This window comes from Pagrus major, chromosome 24 (genome assembly GCF_040436345.1).
Source record: "Pagrus major chromosome 24, Pma_NU_1.0".
NCBI lineage: Eukaryota > Metazoa > Chordata > Actinopteri > Spariformes > Sparidae > Pagrus > Pagrus major.
In genome coordinates, this window is record NC_133238.1 from 17793258 (window position 1) to 17812128 (window position 18871).

At 42.2% G+C, this 18871-nt stretch overlaps 1 protein-coding gene across 1 annotated transcript in view; it reads left to right on the forward strand.

Annotated features, from left to right (window-relative positions):
* Positions 1-18871, forward strand: part of LOC140992292 (activin receptor type-2A-like) — a 44966-nt gene that overhangs the window by 20495 nt on the left and 5600 nt on the right. Inside the window, exons 2-6 of the mRNA XM_073462595.1 lie at positions 655-862; positions 1897-2030; positions 5348-5502; positions 17709-17852; positions 18703-18846. Of these exons, the coding sequence (XP_073318696.1) occupies positions 655-862; positions 1897-2030; positions 5348-5502; positions 17709-17852; positions 18703-18846 (785 nt within the window). The remainder of the gene's footprint in view (positions 1-654; positions 863-1896; positions 2031-5347; positions 5503-17708; positions 17853-18702; positions 18847-18871) is intronic.

Genomic DNA, 18871 nt, shown 5'->3' on the forward strand with positions numbered 1-18871 from the left:
GCAACGCTAAACTGACAAGCTGTCATGCAGTATTTTCCCCTGGATATCGGTTTGCGGAAAGCTGCTGCCTGCATTCATCCGCAGGAAATCAGAGTCTCCTTTATTTTGGCGGGGGAGGGAAGTCGATTGGCTCGCCTGAGTTGTGTCTGTGAGCAGTGAGAGTTTGGTTTCTCTGCTTCACTCTGTAACCTTATTTTCTCTGTCACGCCTGGCTGGCTTTTATTGTTCATCTTAGAAAAGCTTTCATTTTTCATTGGTGTATTGACTCCAAAGCTCTTGGGACCTCTGACAACAAAAAAAAACAGGACCACAGAAGTGAATTTTATCATTACTAAATGTTTTATGGCTTCTCTCCATCTCATACTTTGAGGCTGTAAAGACATGTCCTTCCAACAGTTATTGATACAAAACTAAATCACATTCTTTGTCAATGACAGTGGAGGAAAAATAACTTTTTCATCTCCGAGCCACAGTGGCTCATAAATCCCAGAATCCAAAAGCTGCTTTCACACACCTTTGAGAGTTAACCTGGCAACATTTTCTAATAAAATAATTGTTATTTTTACACTTCATCTCCCCTGGGACACTGTCTGAGCGATGATCATCCGTCAAATTCTCACTAAAACTAAAGAATGTCTTCCTTGTCTTCTCCAGGTGCCATCCTGGGACGCTCGGAGACGCAGGAGTGCGCCTATTACAACTCCAGCTGGGAGAAAGAGCGCACCAACCGCAGCGGCATCGAGCCCTGCTATGGCGAGAAAGACAAGCGGCGGCACTGCTTCGCCACGTGGAAGAACGTCTCCGGGACCGTAGAGGTCGTCAAGCAAGGCTGCTGGCTGGACGACGTCAACTGCTACGACAGGTACGTTATTTTGACTTTATATTTTTACTTGACGTTTTTTTGATAGATCTTTATGTATATTTTTGAGTTGCTGATCCTTCAGCATCAAATCCCGTTTGTGGTGTCTCGCTGTAGGTGGAAAAATCGGGCCAGTTGAATAAACTGAACCCTGTCAGAAAACATACCAGCGTATTCATCCTCTCCTCGAGCACCAGCAAATGAACATTTTTTAGGCACTTTAGTTTAAACTCTGGTTCAACTCCACATTCATATCTGACGAAAAGCAGCAGCCCTGAGACAGGACAAAGGTGGGACATTAAAAAAACCTTGAGAAGAGCTTTTTGTCCCTATGAATGACCCGCACAAGGCTACATTTTTAATTGCCACAGAGCAGGGAAATATAAATTACTTTGTGCATCTCCGCTGCAAAAGGATTCAGCCTTATGTACCCGACCAAGGCCGGAACAGTAAACAGATATTAATAGACGGCATTATTATAGTTTCTTCCTCGCTCCAGAACATCAACCTGGCATGAGATGCTGGTTTGAGCCGGTTCTGCTTGTGTTTTCCTTTTGATTCCTGAGCGATAAAGTTGCTGTAGATTCTGCAGCCCGCACAGTTTGGGTACCTCTGCTCAGACGGCGCCGCCTCGCCTCCCTGGAGAGGGCAGAGCAAGTCGAGGGCGGCTGCCACTTCCTTTGGCTTTTATCTGATGACTGTGTGAGTGTGAAAGAGGGAGAGAGTGAGTGTGTGTGATTGTTAGTGCTCATGTGTGTTTGTTTGCATGCGAGTGTATTGGCGTGTGTGGGAGTTATTTTATAAATGTTTTTCTTTCACATCTCGTGGTGGAGAAGGAGGGAGATGTGTGTTTGTGTGTGTGTGTATGCTCTTTAGAAAGCATCATGCCTTCTGCAGTGAGTGCATGCAGATGATGTGCACTCACTCGCACTTAAAAACTGAAATTGCCTCCATGTCCTTTTGCGGTGTGCAGGGAGGAAAGAGGGGAGAGATGTGTGTGTTTTCTAATTCCCTCCTCCCCCGTGTGTCCTCTGCAGTAATGAGTGTGTGGAGAGGAAGGAGAGTCCCGACGTCTTCTTCTGCTGCTGCGAAGGCAACATGTGCAACGAGAGGTTCCTGTACGCCCCTGAGGCGCCCCTGCAGGGCGACCTGCAACATTCAACCGCCTACAGTATGTACAGTCCGACGTGCACACACACACACACACACACACGCACAGATCAAATCCACTGAAAAATGACAGGCAGTGTTTACTTTGTTTGTGTTGCAGCCACACCTACAGTTTATTTCCTGTTGTCTTCAGGTTTACACCTCAAATACAGATGAACCAGAACAAAGACTATGAACTGAAGGGTATCGACCAGTCCTTTAAAAGTCTTAAAATGTCTTAAATGTTATAATCTTAAGCCTTAAAAGTCATTAAATGCTTAAATTATGTTTTTCTGAATATTTTCTTGTTTAGTCGATTTTTTTTTTTGGTTCTATAAAATGTCAGAAAATGGTGAAAAAAGTCTCAAATGTCGTGTTTTGTCCACAATCCAAAGATATTTATAGTTTACTGTCAAAGAGGAAGAAAGAAACCAACAATATTTCAACTTGTTTTTCTTAAAAAGATCAGAATAGTTAGCGATTCACAGAATAAGTTAATCAATTGCAGCTCTAAAACAGCTTGAAATTCGAACTTGTGAGGTCTTAATTGCTACAAATATTTATATCTGTGTGAGGAAGTCCACATTTCTGATGTTACAAATCTTTAAACCTACCACTGAACCTCTTTTTACTCTCTTATTTCCACTCACCTCTTGCCAAAATGTAGATTAACCAACTATATTTTATGTTATTTATAAATATGATACACATTTATACTCACCTGCAGTACTGCAGTAGAAGAAATTGTTCAGAAATCAGTTTTTGGTTAAAAATGATCTTGGATATTTCTCAAATTAAACGTTTATGTTTTCGCTTTTCTACTATCTGTAAACCTTGACACGACATCCAGGCTTTTACTTTGAAGAGCTCTTCCACCACCAAGTGTGTGATGTAAGGCACTTGTGCTCTGGACGTCGGCCAGCTGCTGAGCTTCCAGGTGTTACTGTCTTCAGAAATATTTAAGGATTCGAGGAAAGGATAATAAAAGTAACGTAAAGACATGAAACGACATGTGCTCCATTCATTGCAGCCAGAGATGAAGTGATCTCGCCTGGAACTTAAAACAAGAAACCCTCTCACGAATGATAAAAAATGACTATTAATATATGTGAACAGGCTACGATGTGATTATAAGACAATTATTGATGCGTTAAAATGTTATATTTCATATTTTTCTCACTGTATAACTACTTGCTACCTCAAACACAGCATATTTGTAATGATCCATAACCAAAACAAACAGATGAATTTACTTTCAAACCGTGACATACGCTCAGCCGTCCTCGCCAAAACTGTGAGAGGGAGCCGTAACACATCTGCTGTGACATCTCCAGGAAGGATTTAATGTTGCTACAATCTCAGTTTATGCATTTTTAAGTGTTGTGAATCTGTGTGCAGGACAAACAGACAGAAGTTTGTCCGACTGGACTAAGTTTTAAAGAAACAGTCTTACCTCAAGGCTTATACTCTGTGATATCATGCCACCAGCTGCCACTTTATTTAGGTTTAGGTTTCAACCAAAGAAATCGGCCGTTCCTTGTTCATCTCATTACTTTTACCGTCTCCAATCTCCAACCTCAAAGTGTTGACTCCAAAAGTGTCCATGACAAAGTTATGCCTGTTTGACAAGTATACACACAACTGACCCCTCAGCAGTGCAGCTACGTTGCATTGTAAGCGAAATAGAGGACCAAAAACGACACGAGACGGCATTATACCTTTATTTTATCGCCCTTTAATACCACTACAGATATAGCCTACCCCCTTCCCAGGGGTGCTGCCATAGTTGTGTGTGAAATGTTCAAGTTTGGAGTTGACAGGAAGGCGGCATAAAAATAGAAACGCACAGCGCCGTGTCGCTCACAGTTAGGACACCCAATAGGAAACATTGAAATCAAGTTGACGATGTGGCTGATCATCAGCCACGTTGCACGTAGTTAAAACACGGTGTTAGAACGTAAACCTGACGCATATTTTTAGGTCTGTTACGTTTCACCAACCAACTGGTTCAACCCTAACGAACATAAAGCCCGGTCTTCAAGAATAATTGCCGGAAAATCCACGTGAATGCCCTCTGAAGTCGTAACAACAACTTGGAGCGAGTCGCCGGGTTGACGTCCCAAGTAAACATTGGGTTGATGGAAAGAAACTTATAAAGTCATGTACTGTATCGTGTCCTTTGCTCTTCCTTGTCACTCAAATACTAGAAACGGCTGTTAACATGTTGAGCAATAAAATGCACCAAAAAGTCGGAAGAACGACTTCTAAACTCAAGAAATGGGACCGTCACAGTAATCTTTTAAGAGAGAGTCGCAATGTGTTTAATAATCTTTCCCTGCAACCCTATTGCTAACGTGTTAGCATTATATGATGAGCACAAAGCCCTGAAAAATACTATCAATCCAATTAATCTATAAGAGTTATAATGGTGCCCGTTATCATTCAAAACAGTGAGTGTCTGATAAGAGAAGCTGCAGACAAAACGGCACAATATGTAGCAACGAATGAAAACTATCTTGAAAAGAAAAAAAAAAGGCTGAGGAGAGCAGAGGAGGTATTTACCAAAGAATTCACAGTGATTGATGTTTTTCAGAGGGAATAACAAAGCTGATCTGCAGAGATGCAGGTACGACTGTTTTCAAATACAAATTAAGTCACTGCCTTGACCCGCACGTAATAACTAATGTCTGTGTTCATTCACCAACCAGTGGCACTTCTGTTGTCCTTGCACTCATCACTTCACAGCTCGAGTGTCTCTTTGTATTCCTCTTAAATATGACTGTGTGAAACCTGCAGACACCCTGTAGAGAAAAACTTTTCACCATCACTCTGACAAACGCCCCGAGAGTCCCATCGCGCAGCTGGTGCAACCCCCATCGGCCCCTTGCCCGTTCTCTCAACCCCCTCCCTCCAACCCCTCCACCCCGAGGATGGCAGTGTTGGTGGGCGTCGGAGTGTCGGTGCTTTGACAGCGCTGCCGAATCAGACTGTCACACCTTGTGATGGGAGGACAGGCTGAGCCAGCAGGCGTCACCCAGAGACTCCTGCAGGGGTCGAGCACAGTTCAGAGCTCTGTTATTTTTGGCAGGCGGATTACGTTATGTCACGAGATGGATTCGCTAATCCTGCTGCGTGCGTGTGTGTGTGCGTGCATTGATATGATCCCTAAGCACAGTGGCAGTAAGCTGTAAGCAGGGTTAGTGCTGCACTTAGAGATGATGTAGCACAATGTCAGGCCAATCAGACACCCTGTTTTCTTTCTTCCATTGCTTTATGTTTGTTCCTACAAAGATAAAACGCCTCCTAACTTCTTCTTCACTATCTCTTCTCCTCCCACAGCCACCTCCAACCCATTTCCCCAGAAGCCCCAGCTCTTCAGCACCCTGCTTTACTCCCTGGTTCCCATCATAGGCCTGGCCGCCGTCGTCCTCTTCTCCTTCTGGATGTGGAGGCATCACAAACTGGCCTACCCGGCTGCCCTCGTCCCCACACATGTAAGTCTTCTCGCGGTGAGAAAATGAAAAGTTTTTTTTCACCGCGGTGCATTTCCAGAGGTCAGCTGTCAATCAGACGGCGCGGCTGTGCGACCGTGGTGTCCTCTTTCTTCGAAGTTGCTGTGGATGCAGTTAGAGTTTCTCTTTTTGTCCGTTCAGCCGCGGCGTCCCGCTTCATCTGTTAATTGCAAACAAAGGGGAAATGTAAAACGCACCAGTTCCTGTGGGGCGAATTATTTCTTTCCTTACTCGCAGTGCAAACACAAAAAAACTTGGAAATAAACAAATAATAGTTCAAGTTTAGCCGCTGTAAAAAGTCAGCGTGCACCGACAGAAGACATGAGTGGAAGCTCATTAGCTGCTCTTGTATTGTTTGCAGCATGAAACAGTATAAACTCAGCGCTCTACCTTCTCTATTTAACCAACCTTCAATTTCACCGCTGCTCCAGTTTCTCAGTGGGCCGACTGAAACAGCCTTGACCTTTCCTGCCCCGCGCAGCAGAGGGACATAACTACGGTCAGCCAGGACAGACACACTGTGCGGAGAGTTTACGTTGGGGATAATTGCTTTTTTCAGTTTCTTCTTTCAGACTTGTTCAGCAGCATGAGAGGAGCCCTAAATCTGTCTGTTTCTGAAAGAAAAAAAACACTTCTCAGACTCGCCTTGAATGCAGCACGCTGGAGTGTGTCTGGAGATGACTGTAATTGGGTTGCTTCTTATTGTGTCAGATTGGTTTTTAATCACAGACAAGTGCTCCAATTAATCTTTAAAATCTTAAAATTTTAAGTGCATAGTGTGCTGCGCAGGTTAGAATAATTGTTGAAAAAATAAGAGTTTTGACCCACATTTGATCAGTTGTTTCTTCTCTTTTCACTCTGCCATGTTTTCTCTGTAGAGTGCTGCAGGAATGAGTCCTAAAACCCAGAAACAAGTTTGCATTTTGCACTTTGCAACTGTTGGGAAAGTAAAAAATTGTAGCAGAGGCTTATGAATGCTGCATTCACTTTGAGGATAAGGATCCCTTCTCTGAACCATTTCAGTGTCCACACAGTGTTTTTGTCCCGCAGTTTTCCTTTTAAAAGGTTTGTGTGTGCTGTTAATTATAGTTCTTAGAGAGAAAGAAAGAAAGAAAATTGCCATCGGTGCATCTCTAGTACAGTGTGTATAGTATATTAAACTGGTGGTGACGATGAAGTCATGTGACCGCAGTGTTATTAGTTTTCCACTTCTTGTGGTTCGATTTATGCTTCAAAAAGCATAAAAGTGGTGTTGATTTGTGAACGTTATCTTGCTGAACAAAACCTGTGCCATAAACTTGTCAGCCTCAGAGCTTATTTTCCGCATTAATTAGAAAACAGGCTTTTTTGTTGAGGGAGCGAGTGATGCTAACTCACAAAAATCATCCCTCCAGCGCTCTATCGCTGCTCGAACACCTCCCATATACCTTTTCTGATCATATTCATGTCTCTACCAGTTTAATCACCTTTCTAAACCTTTTCAACATCCCAAATATCCTTTCTTGGATACAGCTCTTCATCCAAATTCCTGATTCGCTTATTTTTTTTATGGCTCCACAGCGGTTTTAACCCGACAGCAGCAGCAGAGCTGTATTCTCTGCTGCTCGGCGGCAGCAGGGGAAAAAGAAAACCCATGCAGAGCTTCCACGGTATGGAAGAGGAGTCAGGGGCCTCTGCATTATTGATGAGGCTTTATATAGGCAAACAAAACTAAACACAGAGACGCTCGCAGCTCTGCCTCAGAGGATGGTGGTGGTGGGTGGGTGGGGAGTGCGGGGGAGGGAGCGAACAGAGACATGCTATTCTCTCAACTTAGTTATTGTATTTGCACAGTGCTAAAGCAAAGCAGGGAAGAGATAAAAAAGACGGTGACACAATGCAATCAGGACACAAATGCTAATGTGCCGGGGAGGAAAAAAACAGCTTATGAAACATACCTGGGAAACGGATAAATGAATAAATAAACAACATAAAACAAATGAAGATCATGAGCAGAGAGGAGTGGATCAGATAACTGATGATGACACAGTGGAAAAAAACAAACAGATAAAATATTCATAAAATCACGAGGGGGGAGAGAGAAAATGAAATAGCCAGGTTGGAACAAATGAAGTCATGCCGGATGTGTATAATCATGTGTGTGCAGAAGTGTACTAGCGCGTGAATGAGTAGGTGTACAAGGACAAGAGAGGGAAAGGAGGTCACTCGTACAGGAATGTATTTAAAAGTCGGCTCGTATGCTTTTCTGGAAGGAGGTGATGCAAGCAAACCCCACTCGACTGCTGCTGGAGGGAGGCTAAAACAAACACAATCTGATACACATCAAATTGCTCTGGCGTCCATCGCTTGTTTTGTAATTGATTAGACCGAGTTTTTCAATATAGAAGATGGAGAAAGCCAATCGAGAGGAGAGAGATGGATACAGCGAGAGGGGATTTATTTCTATCTTCTCTTCTTTCTCTTTTTTTTGTTTTGGGTTGTTGTTGAAGAATGTGTTTTTGTGTTGCACCACAGGCTGTATTAAAAAAAAAGCAGAGGTGACTTCGACAATCACTCAAACGGCTCACTCTCGCAAAGTCACCAAGGACAGCTCTCGGCAATTCTTGCACTGTTGAGAGTGAAAACACACCTCAGTCACTTCAACCACAGGGTACTGAGTAAAACCTGATGAAATCACACCTTTTATTAGAAGAGATTTCAGGACCTTTTCTCTACAATAAAAACCCACTTACATCTGGCTTTCTTCTTCAGTGGCAAAGGGTACAATCTGCATTTATTCTCAGGTCAAATGGCTCTGCAGTAGGCAGGCGTTCTTATTGGCTGCGATGGAAACATACCACCCTAAAGGACACGGTAGTTTTCACCTCTTTCCTGGCACGATGTTCAGTCGGCACTGAGTTTAAGATATAAAAATATAACCGCTGTCACATTATCACTGGCCTCCACAAGTCTTTCTGCTGGTCCTGGTGTTCCTGCACATTCATGACATCGAATGTTGCAGAGCAGAAGAAAACACAGAAAGGCCAACTCATCAAATGACAATTGGAAAGGAGTCAGTTGCCTTAACCCTGTTTATATGCTCTAATCCCGCTAACATGGGGTTTTTCCTTCAGTGGCACGAGTCACGAGTATTTATCGACTCTGTTCGGCCGCGATGGAAACGTAATAACCTGATGGACGCGGGAATTTTGGCCACTTTTCCAGCCTCGTGCTGTGACACAAGTTAAAGTCTCAGACACTGGCATTTGGAGAGTTTTCTATCCGTCTCCATTCAACACTCAAACATGGTTCACTCAGCGTAAAGTTTGAAAGAGACGGTAGTCAAAGATAATAGTAATAATAATAATCAGTATTTGATGACATAAACACGCTAATTTTAATCCCACACATAACGCACCGACAAGAGACTTGTATCGACCTTCTTTATCAACCTCTGGCAAGAAAACAAACGAGCGTGTTTCACAAAATGCTGAACTTCTCCTTTTTAAAGAGACATCAGTTGCATTAAACAACTGACTTTAATTCATATCAGCTTTCAGTGAAACGTCAAAAACTAAAGATATTTTATAGATTTAGTCCAAAGATCTGCTTTATGACGCTTGTTCCCGTGCTGTCCTGAGCATAATACACTGTACTTACTCATGTATTTTTAATGTGAGGGTAACAAATTACCCACACCTGCTGCTAGTTAGATTTCAAAGCACCCTTTGTGTTCGGGGGCGCCATTATAGTTGTTCATACACCAGTTTTTCACCTTTGTTCTCAAACATCCATGTTTCATCTACATCGCTGCATCTGATTTAAGATGGGCAGATCTCTGCATCACACTGAGCGCATTTAATCTAAATCTCTAATGAAAAGGAATGTGATTATATCATAAACAAGCAGCTGCGGTCTGGAGAGAGCCGGAGACAAAGACCTAACATACATAATGCTGATTTCCATCGCTGCTTTTTTAGTTTTTCTTATCTTTTATGAACATTTAACTTGGTAGTACTTGTTATTCGTGATGTTTATAATCCAGCATCTGACGCTACATCGTGGAAATAAGCAGTAATATCACACCACAAAGATCCAGATATACATAAATAGAAACTTGGTTTGATTTTCTGCATTTTTGCACATTTCCTCCACTGAGTTCAGTCACATCTTTCTCTGCCGATGAGTCATTAAATGAGAAACACATCAAGTTGCTTCGATTATTTTCTTTGCAAGGTAATGACACATGCAGTCTTCATGATGCAAAAGTAATTGTTCCCACTTAATGATCATTAATGGATTCATTATCACCGCGCTGTTCTATAATTATACGAAAAGAGCTCCTGCTGTACTTTCACATATCGGCTCTACGTTGGGGCGAGGCCGGAGGTGGAGCTTATAAAGACGATGGAGGGTTTATCGCACCCAAAAATGCACGTCGTGATGATTTTTCTTGCACACTTTATGGACTCTCCAGCCCTCTCTGAAAAGATTAAATCCAGTGTGAAAAAGCAGGAAATTACATGCGGCAAAGTAACTTTATTGCACACTGTCATTATGTTATAATTGTGGTCCATCATGGGCTGCATATTTGCCACCAAGCCTCCATTATTCACAGCGCAGTGTGAAGTGGAGGCAAACTGGAATTGATTCTGTCTGAGTACACAGACCCACAGCTTTCACACGGAGAGGCCAGGAGCACTTAAACATAAGTCTGGCCATTTTTTTTTTTTTTTTTTTTTAGACCTGGACCTTATTTTCTTATCTCTATCCATCTACCAGATTGATTCTGACCAAAATCTCATCAATTGCTTTATTATGGAGCTACTTACATCTTGTTTGTCTGGGTGCAGCCCTCCAAAGAACTCCTAAAGTGCTGGCCGACTCCAAATATCCTGAAAAAGCGCCCTAAAGCCAACCCTGTGATTACTCCGAAATGATTCGGGCACATGTTGTGGAAGAATTTAAAGTTATTCTCTTCGCTGGGTAACTGCAGCTGTTACGCACACGCGTTGCCATGTTGAAATACCACTGAAATCTATACTTTATCGAGCAGGTTGAAAAAGACCTTTTTTGTGTGTTTGCGGCTGATCCAAACGTTTTAAACTTCAATCGCTGCCATTCAAGGTCCAAATCAGTTTTCGATGCGTCGGCTGCAACAAAAAGAAGCAAAAGACTTTAAAAGAGAGCTAGAAATGGAGCTACTTACTTACGATGCTTAAGTAGTGTCATAACCCGTGTACATAAAAATGACGACTGTCCACGCTCTCTCACAACTGATGTAGAAATTAAAGAGTTTTCAAATTTTTTACATTTTAGTACGTTTTTAGGGTTGTAAATTTGCAACGTTGGGCATAGTTGGGAGCAGAATTTCTGTGTTTGTACTCACTTTGTCTGAACAGATATACAGAACATTTAAGTAATCATTTGCAGGGTTGATTGCTTACTTAGCCCCATAACGGTATATATCATGAGTAATAATCACACAACAATCATAGTTTTATGAATAAGCATTTATTAACAAAAATATTGGAAAATCACAGTCAAGTTGTTTATAAAGTGTAATGAAGTCAACAGAGATTGGAAATCTGTTGCGAGACATCACATCAGAAACGGGTGTACCGTGTGTCTGTCTCCCGATACATACGGACTCCAGACATTTGCATTATCTTCAGGTGCATGCCAAGCATCTTCTCAATTTCCTTATTATTGGTGTTAACACATGTTCCATTTTTTTTTTGCAAGCTGTACTCATTTGTGTTTCTTTTCAGAGCCTCAATCATGTCTTCTGTCACAAACTTTTGCAATAGACAGGGTGGTAGACCATGTGTCGAGGGTAGAGATCTAAGTATTTCCACTAGTATGTCCATAAGTATTATCATTTCAATACAAATGCTAATCAAAATTCCACTACATTCAAACAACACTGTCTGGCTGGCCTATTATGCGCTCTACTCATCATACTAAAAGGAACACATGCATCCCCCCAGAGCACTTACAGGTTCACATTCAAGACCATTCACACCTGTCCCTGAACAATGCAACAGGCATCCCCCCCAACACATCCAGAACATTCAGAACCTGTTTTTCTGTCTCCTAATGCTGCAAACTGCTACTTGGGCAACACTGAGAAAAATAGCTCGGGATCATTTGGAAGTTAAAAAACAAACAAAAAACTACAAAGATACAGGGAGTTTCAAATACTGCTATAGATGATGGAGTTTCATGGAGTTTGAGGAGTTTTACTTACTTGAATCCTGACAAATCCAATCGTGCAAAAAAAGGAGATGAGCTCAACAGGAAGTTTGCAGGTAGAGTGAGTTCATGGCCAGATGACCGGACCTATAAACACTTATTCTATCCAAGAGCATTGTGAGGACAAACAATAGGACCCATTAATTATGTAAATGTGGTCTTGAGAAAAAAACAAACATTTGCAGGCCTTTTTTAAGAATTGTTAAAAGTGATGTTGTAAATTTGCAACAGTGGGTCTTACAGGGTTAAACTCATAATAACAATCATGGCAAAGTATAAAGGTAAATAATAACGGCAAAATTCATACCTCCAACGTCAAAGCTTCAAATATTCATGGTTCAATGCTCACTGAAGCTTAAAAAGCCTCAACATTGCTGCTGTGAATCTCCTGGTCTTTTATTTTGCTTTCTTCACCTACCATACATTTGTTTATGTGTATCAAACTTTAAAACACTGACCAAAATGTGCCGAAACCACTTGGTCTTTGATCAGTATCTTTGATATTGGTACCGAAAAGGCACAACATTCCCGAGCCCTTGTTGAGAAAGAGGTGGTACAGTGTGAGCTCTCGGACGAGGGGCTTTCATTCGCTTTCTAAACCCAACATCTCTTTGTCTTTGTGGGTACGTCTGAACAGTTCATGCATCCGTCATCGGGGTGCTGCTGCTCTGAACTTTGCATTCGTGTTTGTTTGTTGATTGAGGAGCAATTTTTGTTCCTTTTTCTACATATTGTTCCATTTTCAGTTGCTCTGCTCAAGAGCGTCATTTAAGTTCTTCAAATGTACCATCATCCTTTTTGTGCCATGCTTATTAACACCTTCTCTGATCCATGTGGGATTACAAACCCCCCATCATGTGTCCCAAACCATAGCCTTCCCTGGTCTGGAGTACTGGAGGGGGGGAACAAAAGGTTTCTCAAGGACATGCCATCATCTTCCTACCTTTTACCTGCCTCTATTTCATCCACTAACTGACAGAAAATAATTTCTCTGTTTGCTTCTTATGTTCCTTTTCAACAAGCACGCCTTTCACATTATGGTGGAGGTAAGAGCAGTTCAATTGAAGTTGAAACACTATTAGTTTCTCCCCCTTTTTTGGGTTCAGAGCTTGGTATGAATTCTCCACCTCAATCCCAGACCACCATTTTGTTCCTCTCTTTGCTTTTTTCGACAGCGTCTTGTTTACTCGGTTCATAGCACATTTCTGTCTGTTGTTTTTTTTTTATTTTTTCTGCCTGGGTTTATTGCATGGATGGATTTCTTTTGTGCTCCCTGCTCAAAATGTATTGTGCATGGTGGAGAGTAGCCAAAATGGCTCTGAATGCAGCCCCCTTTTTTTGTATCAGTGTCCACCTGTAATGTTTATGTAACGTATTGTGTGTGATGTGACCCAGTTTCCAGAACAGTATCTGCTAGACCTATGGCTCACCGTGTTTCAGAGAGACAGAGCCGGAGTGTTTATAACTGAAACTGCAGCATGCTTTTTCATCTTAAAAGCAGACTGAGGAGGAGTGTGGATACATTTTGCATAAGTATGAGAACTGCCACTTACCTGGAACATTTTTCAAGTCAGAGAGTGTAAATTACTTAAGTACAAGAGGAGCATAAGCCTTTTGCAAATGTGCTTTGGCTCAAAATTTATCACAGTGGTGTATAAGTGTGGCTGCAGACATCACTGAAAATCCTCATGTTAAAAAGAGTCGGTAGCTCACTGAGGCTTCTGGGTTAGCTCTTTCTAAAGGATAAGTTCAACCAAAAGTGGAGATTCAGTCCTCAACATATCTGGAGCTTTGCAGCAAAACAGTGTTGCATTATTCTCCTAAACAACTAAAGTAGATGGGGACTGCAACAAAAAATGGCTGCATATAGCTTGTGTGGCGTAAAGTCTCCAGAAACCCAGAGATCCCAAGTTGATTTGAAAAGACGCTTTGTGAAGCTGAAACCTTCTGTCTGACGTGTTGGCAAACATCTGCCTACCTTTACATCCAGCAAACAGACGCACAGCAACAACATGACCCATCCCACTAATAAAGTCAATTTACGGAGTTCCTCAGGGTTTTTCTCTCGATCCTTTTAATATTGTATTCGGTTGTCTAATGCAAGTCTTCGGAAGCCCCACGATCCCAAAATGATTTGAAAATACATTATTTATACCCTGTTTTTCAGCCAGAACCTTTACTTTAGCTGCTAAACTAAAAGCATTAGCGGGCACCCCGTCTGAAGTAGTTGCATGAGCGATCCAGTTTGGGGTCTCGGGACTTCTTCAGACTTGGATAACGCCGAGTCTCCAGCTACTTAACTTGTTTAGGAGAATACTGCAACGCTCTTTTGCTATGAAGGTCCAGAAATGTTTTGTGGTCTACGAAACTTAATCTTACTTTCCATCGGCATGGAGTCGAGAAGATAACGACTGAATTTTCATTATCGGGTGAACTTTTCCTTTTAAGGTCAAGTCAACAACTTTTGTTTTTGATATGATCTCAAGTTTCAGGATCATATCGGCAACAAAATATGACCTTAAGAAAAACCTAGAATGACCTGAGAAGTCCAGACAAAATCAAACTTGGCATTTTAATTCTGTTATGTCTACTTATCTGCACCTAAACCCGGGACGAACCAGACCTAAAGGACCTGATCTGGTGTTATAGATGAAGGTGTAACCCGACTAGGCCACGGGAGATGGTTGAGGGTTGGGAAGAACGGCGTGAAGCAGCAGATTCTGTTTTCCTGTTTCCTGTGGTCTGCTGACTAAGTGTAATGCGCCCCCGTTTGAGGCCACGGCGCCCTGTGATCGGACAAGGGATCCGGTGACTCCCGAGGGAGGCCGGGGCTGAGCCGGGCCGCCTCGTCAGACCCAAAAGCCTGGAAGACAGACAAGAGTTTTCAGAAACAATGCAGACACAAAGACAGAAACAAGTCCTGCACCGACTTGTTTGCTGTGTGGATGGTTAACTAGAAAAAAAAACATAAAACCCTTCCTCCAGCCTCGTCTTCATTAAAACTTCCACAGAGGACGTTCTTATATATGCAAATGGCAAAGGAAACAGATGTAGAGATACAGTTCTGTGAAACTATACATTCATTAAGTTGGCTCGTACAATGTGTTTTTGAAGACATTTTTTCCGAGGTGCCAACTTGGGACCATTTGGGTCGCTCTGTAATCCAACCTCAGCACCATCGTGGGTAATTTTCCCCGTCATTTGGCTGGCATTCAGTGTGAAAGCAGGGTGCAGAGACAGCAGGTCTGCCTCGCAGCTCGGTGTTAGAGGGAAAAAGCTTTAAGTAAACAGACCAGTTCCCACTCAAATCCTCCATTACCCCTTGCACTAACAGGCAGAGAGCGAAAGACACCAACGCCCTGCTCCATATTTCTACTAAAAACAACAGAAAATGTTTTCCTTTAGTCTCACAAAGCTTCTTTTAAGAGGCAGACGTGTAGCTGCTACTATGGCAATGTGTACTACTGCAAGCTCCACTCAATAATGGATTAGACTGGAGGAAACTTCATCATCTCCGGGGAGCATTTTGGTCATTTCACAGCAAATAATACTACTTTGTTTTGGGTAATAACAAAGCTAAAAGTCTACAGCAGCTGGTTAGTGCATCTTACTTTTAACCATTTGGACCAGAAATAAATCAGTCCGGGCTCCGTAAAGTTTGTTCCCAGTGGGAACCAAAAAAAATGTCTTCCTTGATAGTCTTCTACACCTTCTTAACATTCATGGTTTATCTGTCATAATAGAGCAAAAGCTTGCTAATCAGTGTGATCTTCCATCTTGCTACTACCTCTGACTTCAGTCCTCCGTTGGTGACGCATCCTTAATCACAGCAGTTTTGCTCAAAACGTGGAAACGTGGGCTGGTTCGCATGATAGCCCAAACGATCCAATAACCCTGATCAAAACCGGTTCAGGAACCAGAGGTTTGGTGGGAAAGAGGTTTCTGAGGCTGTACAGCACTTGGGACAGCTAAATGCTAACTTTAGCGTGCTCACAATGACAATGCAAACGTGTTATATTGGTATAAATTTGACTGTGTTTATAAACCGTAAATGAAAAATTTTGACTTAATGGTGGCGTTAAATGAAACGTTACACAGATTCATCCCCTGGGAGCCATGAACGGCTTTACCAAAATGTCATGGCAGTCCATCCCGAAGCTGTGGAGACATTCGAATCTCAACCACAGATGTCAACATCTTGGTGGTACTAGAAGAAAAGTCAGGGGATCAGCAAAATCTGTAGGTTTCATCCTCTGGGAGCCATGAATGGCTGCACCAAATTTCATAGGAAAAGATTCAGACAGATTTAAGTGTGAAATGGCAACATCTTTCTCTCTAAGACACATTTTTCTTCAGTCGAACATCAGTGTCTTCTTGTGTGCACTAAAGGCCAAAGTTCAAGACCAGACATACCATTTCAAATCGATAAAAATCAAACCCATAAATGCTGCTAAGTGATATACAGTTTGCTTCTGCAGCCACAATAATCTTGTCAGGACAGGCGGTAAAAGCTGAAGCCACTTCTCCCTGTTTTACTACCCTTGCAGTTAAATGCTTTTTGGCACCCGCTTGAGCTCATTTTTCACAGCGGGAAGACTCGGATATCACCAATATTTGTCTTGGGTGCCAAAGCCTCGACCCGTGTGTGCTCAGATTTACCTTTTTTATTCCTCGCACAACCAAAGGGAACTGACTGTTGCGAGCGTTTTTCATTTTGCTGCAAAATGGGGGGGGCATTTTACAGGAAGTTAGGGAAAAACAAGACTGGGATTGACGAGCGCTTTTGATATATTGTCACGGTGTCTGAGTGGATCCTGTGGGCCTCAGGGTCTTGAAACTTGCTCCAGCTTATCGAGCACCTTGTAAGCCTTCAGTTCAAGTAAAAACATGAACATCGGCAGCGTTGCAGGGGGAGAGTTTTTTTCTTTTTTTTACTGACAGCAGCGATACAGAGGCATTGAAGTAACGTCGAGATTTTACAGCAGCATATCTGGTTTCATCAAAGGCCATCAGTCATGTGCTACACTTTCTCCTCTACCTTTTATCCTTTTGGAAATGTGACTCCCTCGTTGCATGCTTCTTTTTAACCTTCCTCTCTCTCTCATTGAGTTTTCTATCCTCGCTCGCCCTCTGTCCTTCCCTGTGAAGTCACATGTGAAAGTGATCAGCTTAATCCCGATCACCAGCTGTGTTTAACCTACTTTATATTTGGAGCACTTGGCTTCCACGCTTTCACTTTTTGTTTATACGGGATTAGCATGAGCACACGGGGGCACGCATGAGGTTTGACCTGCCAGGGGTTTTTTCGACACGATGTTTTCACTGAACCACGTTCATCAGCACTGCTTCCTTTTGTCATTCATGTCATTCATGGCTAATCAAGGTTTTCAGATCTTTCCCCAACCCACTTTTCCTCTGCAGCTCTTTGGATTTTAACTGGCAACCCTCCAGTTACAGTCCCGCTTCTATGTACCCAAGCAAGTGCAGCCCTGAGGGGGTTTAATTGAATTTAAAATGAATTAATCTAAACTCTGCTTGGTATGCTGCGTCCTCACTGCCAGGAAAACATATAGTATTAATAATAATACTAAACTCAAACATGCAGCACTTCCTCCTGCAGATTTTCCTCTTTAACGATCAAGTAAAGCAAACAACAGACCCGTAACATAAATAAAGCCAGAAGTCCAAAAAAAAAAAAGGCACAAAACAGCATGTTGGTGAAAAGAATTACGGCACATAAAAGCGAGTCTATAAATGTAATTTGTAAGATGTGATTTAAGATGTGAAGATGATAGTGATTCTGCTGGCCTAAGCTCCTCAGGCACGTTGTTGCTGAGCCAAAAGCCCGGTCACCTTCAGTGTAAGCCAATGCTATTTTAATGCGCTACAAAAAAAGAATAAAGAATAACACTGTCCTCTCTCCTCTTTTTCTTTTTTCTTCCCCCTCTCTACAGGATCCCGGGCCCTCACCCCCGTCCCCCCTCATGGGACACAAACCGCTGCAGCTGATCGAGGTGAAAGCCAGGGGGCGCTTCGGATGCGTGTGGAAAGCCCAGCTGCTGAACGACTATGTGGCCGTTAAAATCTTCCCGATCCAGGTAGTGTACTGGACCGATTTGTTGGCGTCTGACCCCTTTCATGTAGCATGTAGATGAATATTTTAAGAGTTGGTTTCTGACATTAAGGCATTAATCATTTTTCATGCAAGGTTATCGAACATTTTGTAGTTCAGGCGACTTTAAAGTGAAGATTTTCTGGATTTTTTTGGTGTTATGTGACAGAAAAGTGAATATTTTCAGCTTTCAAAAGAAGCTTTTTGGACAAACGAGAAAAGAGTCTGCTTAACAATAATGAAAATAATCGTTAGCTGCAGACTTTAATGGTTCTACTCCGTCGCTTGCGTCGTCTCTATCAGCCTACACAGAAGTCTACACAGGTCCACTATAAATCAGGCCTTGAATGATACATGAGGAAACCCATTTGTAAAAACCTTCAGAATATAAATAAGAATAAAACCGGAAAGTTTGGAGTATGTAAGTGCTACAAAAGTGGAGAAGTGTAACTCAAGAGTCAGAGAAAAACTCATTTTCTTATACATTTTTTGACAAAAAATGGTGAACAGAGGAAAAAGCCTGATATTTTGTGTTTAAATATGCAAATTAGGCAATCTAATTAATCATGCTGAAGATCCAGAACATAAATCTGAACTAAAGTAAATACCAAAACAAGTCTGAAAGAAGAGATGTTATGGTAGTGTGTCCCCTCTTTTAACAATCAATCACAGACAAACAGAAGCAGAAGAGGCTAAAAACGAGCAACAGACGAGGCAATTACTCACGTCGAGTAGTACTTTTTTTTTACTTATTCTACCTTTCTTTTCCTCCATAACTTTTGTTAATTGGGCGCCTATATATCATAAATAACATCTGTGTCCGTGCTCTCCTTTAGGACAAGCTGTCTTGGCAGAACGAATATGAGATCTACAGCGTGAGCGGCATGAAGCACGACAACATCCTCCACTTCATCGGCGTGGAGAAGAGGAACAACAACCTGGACCTGGAGCTGTGGCTCATCACCGCCTACCACGACAAGGTACGCTATCCTGGGTGGAGATGCA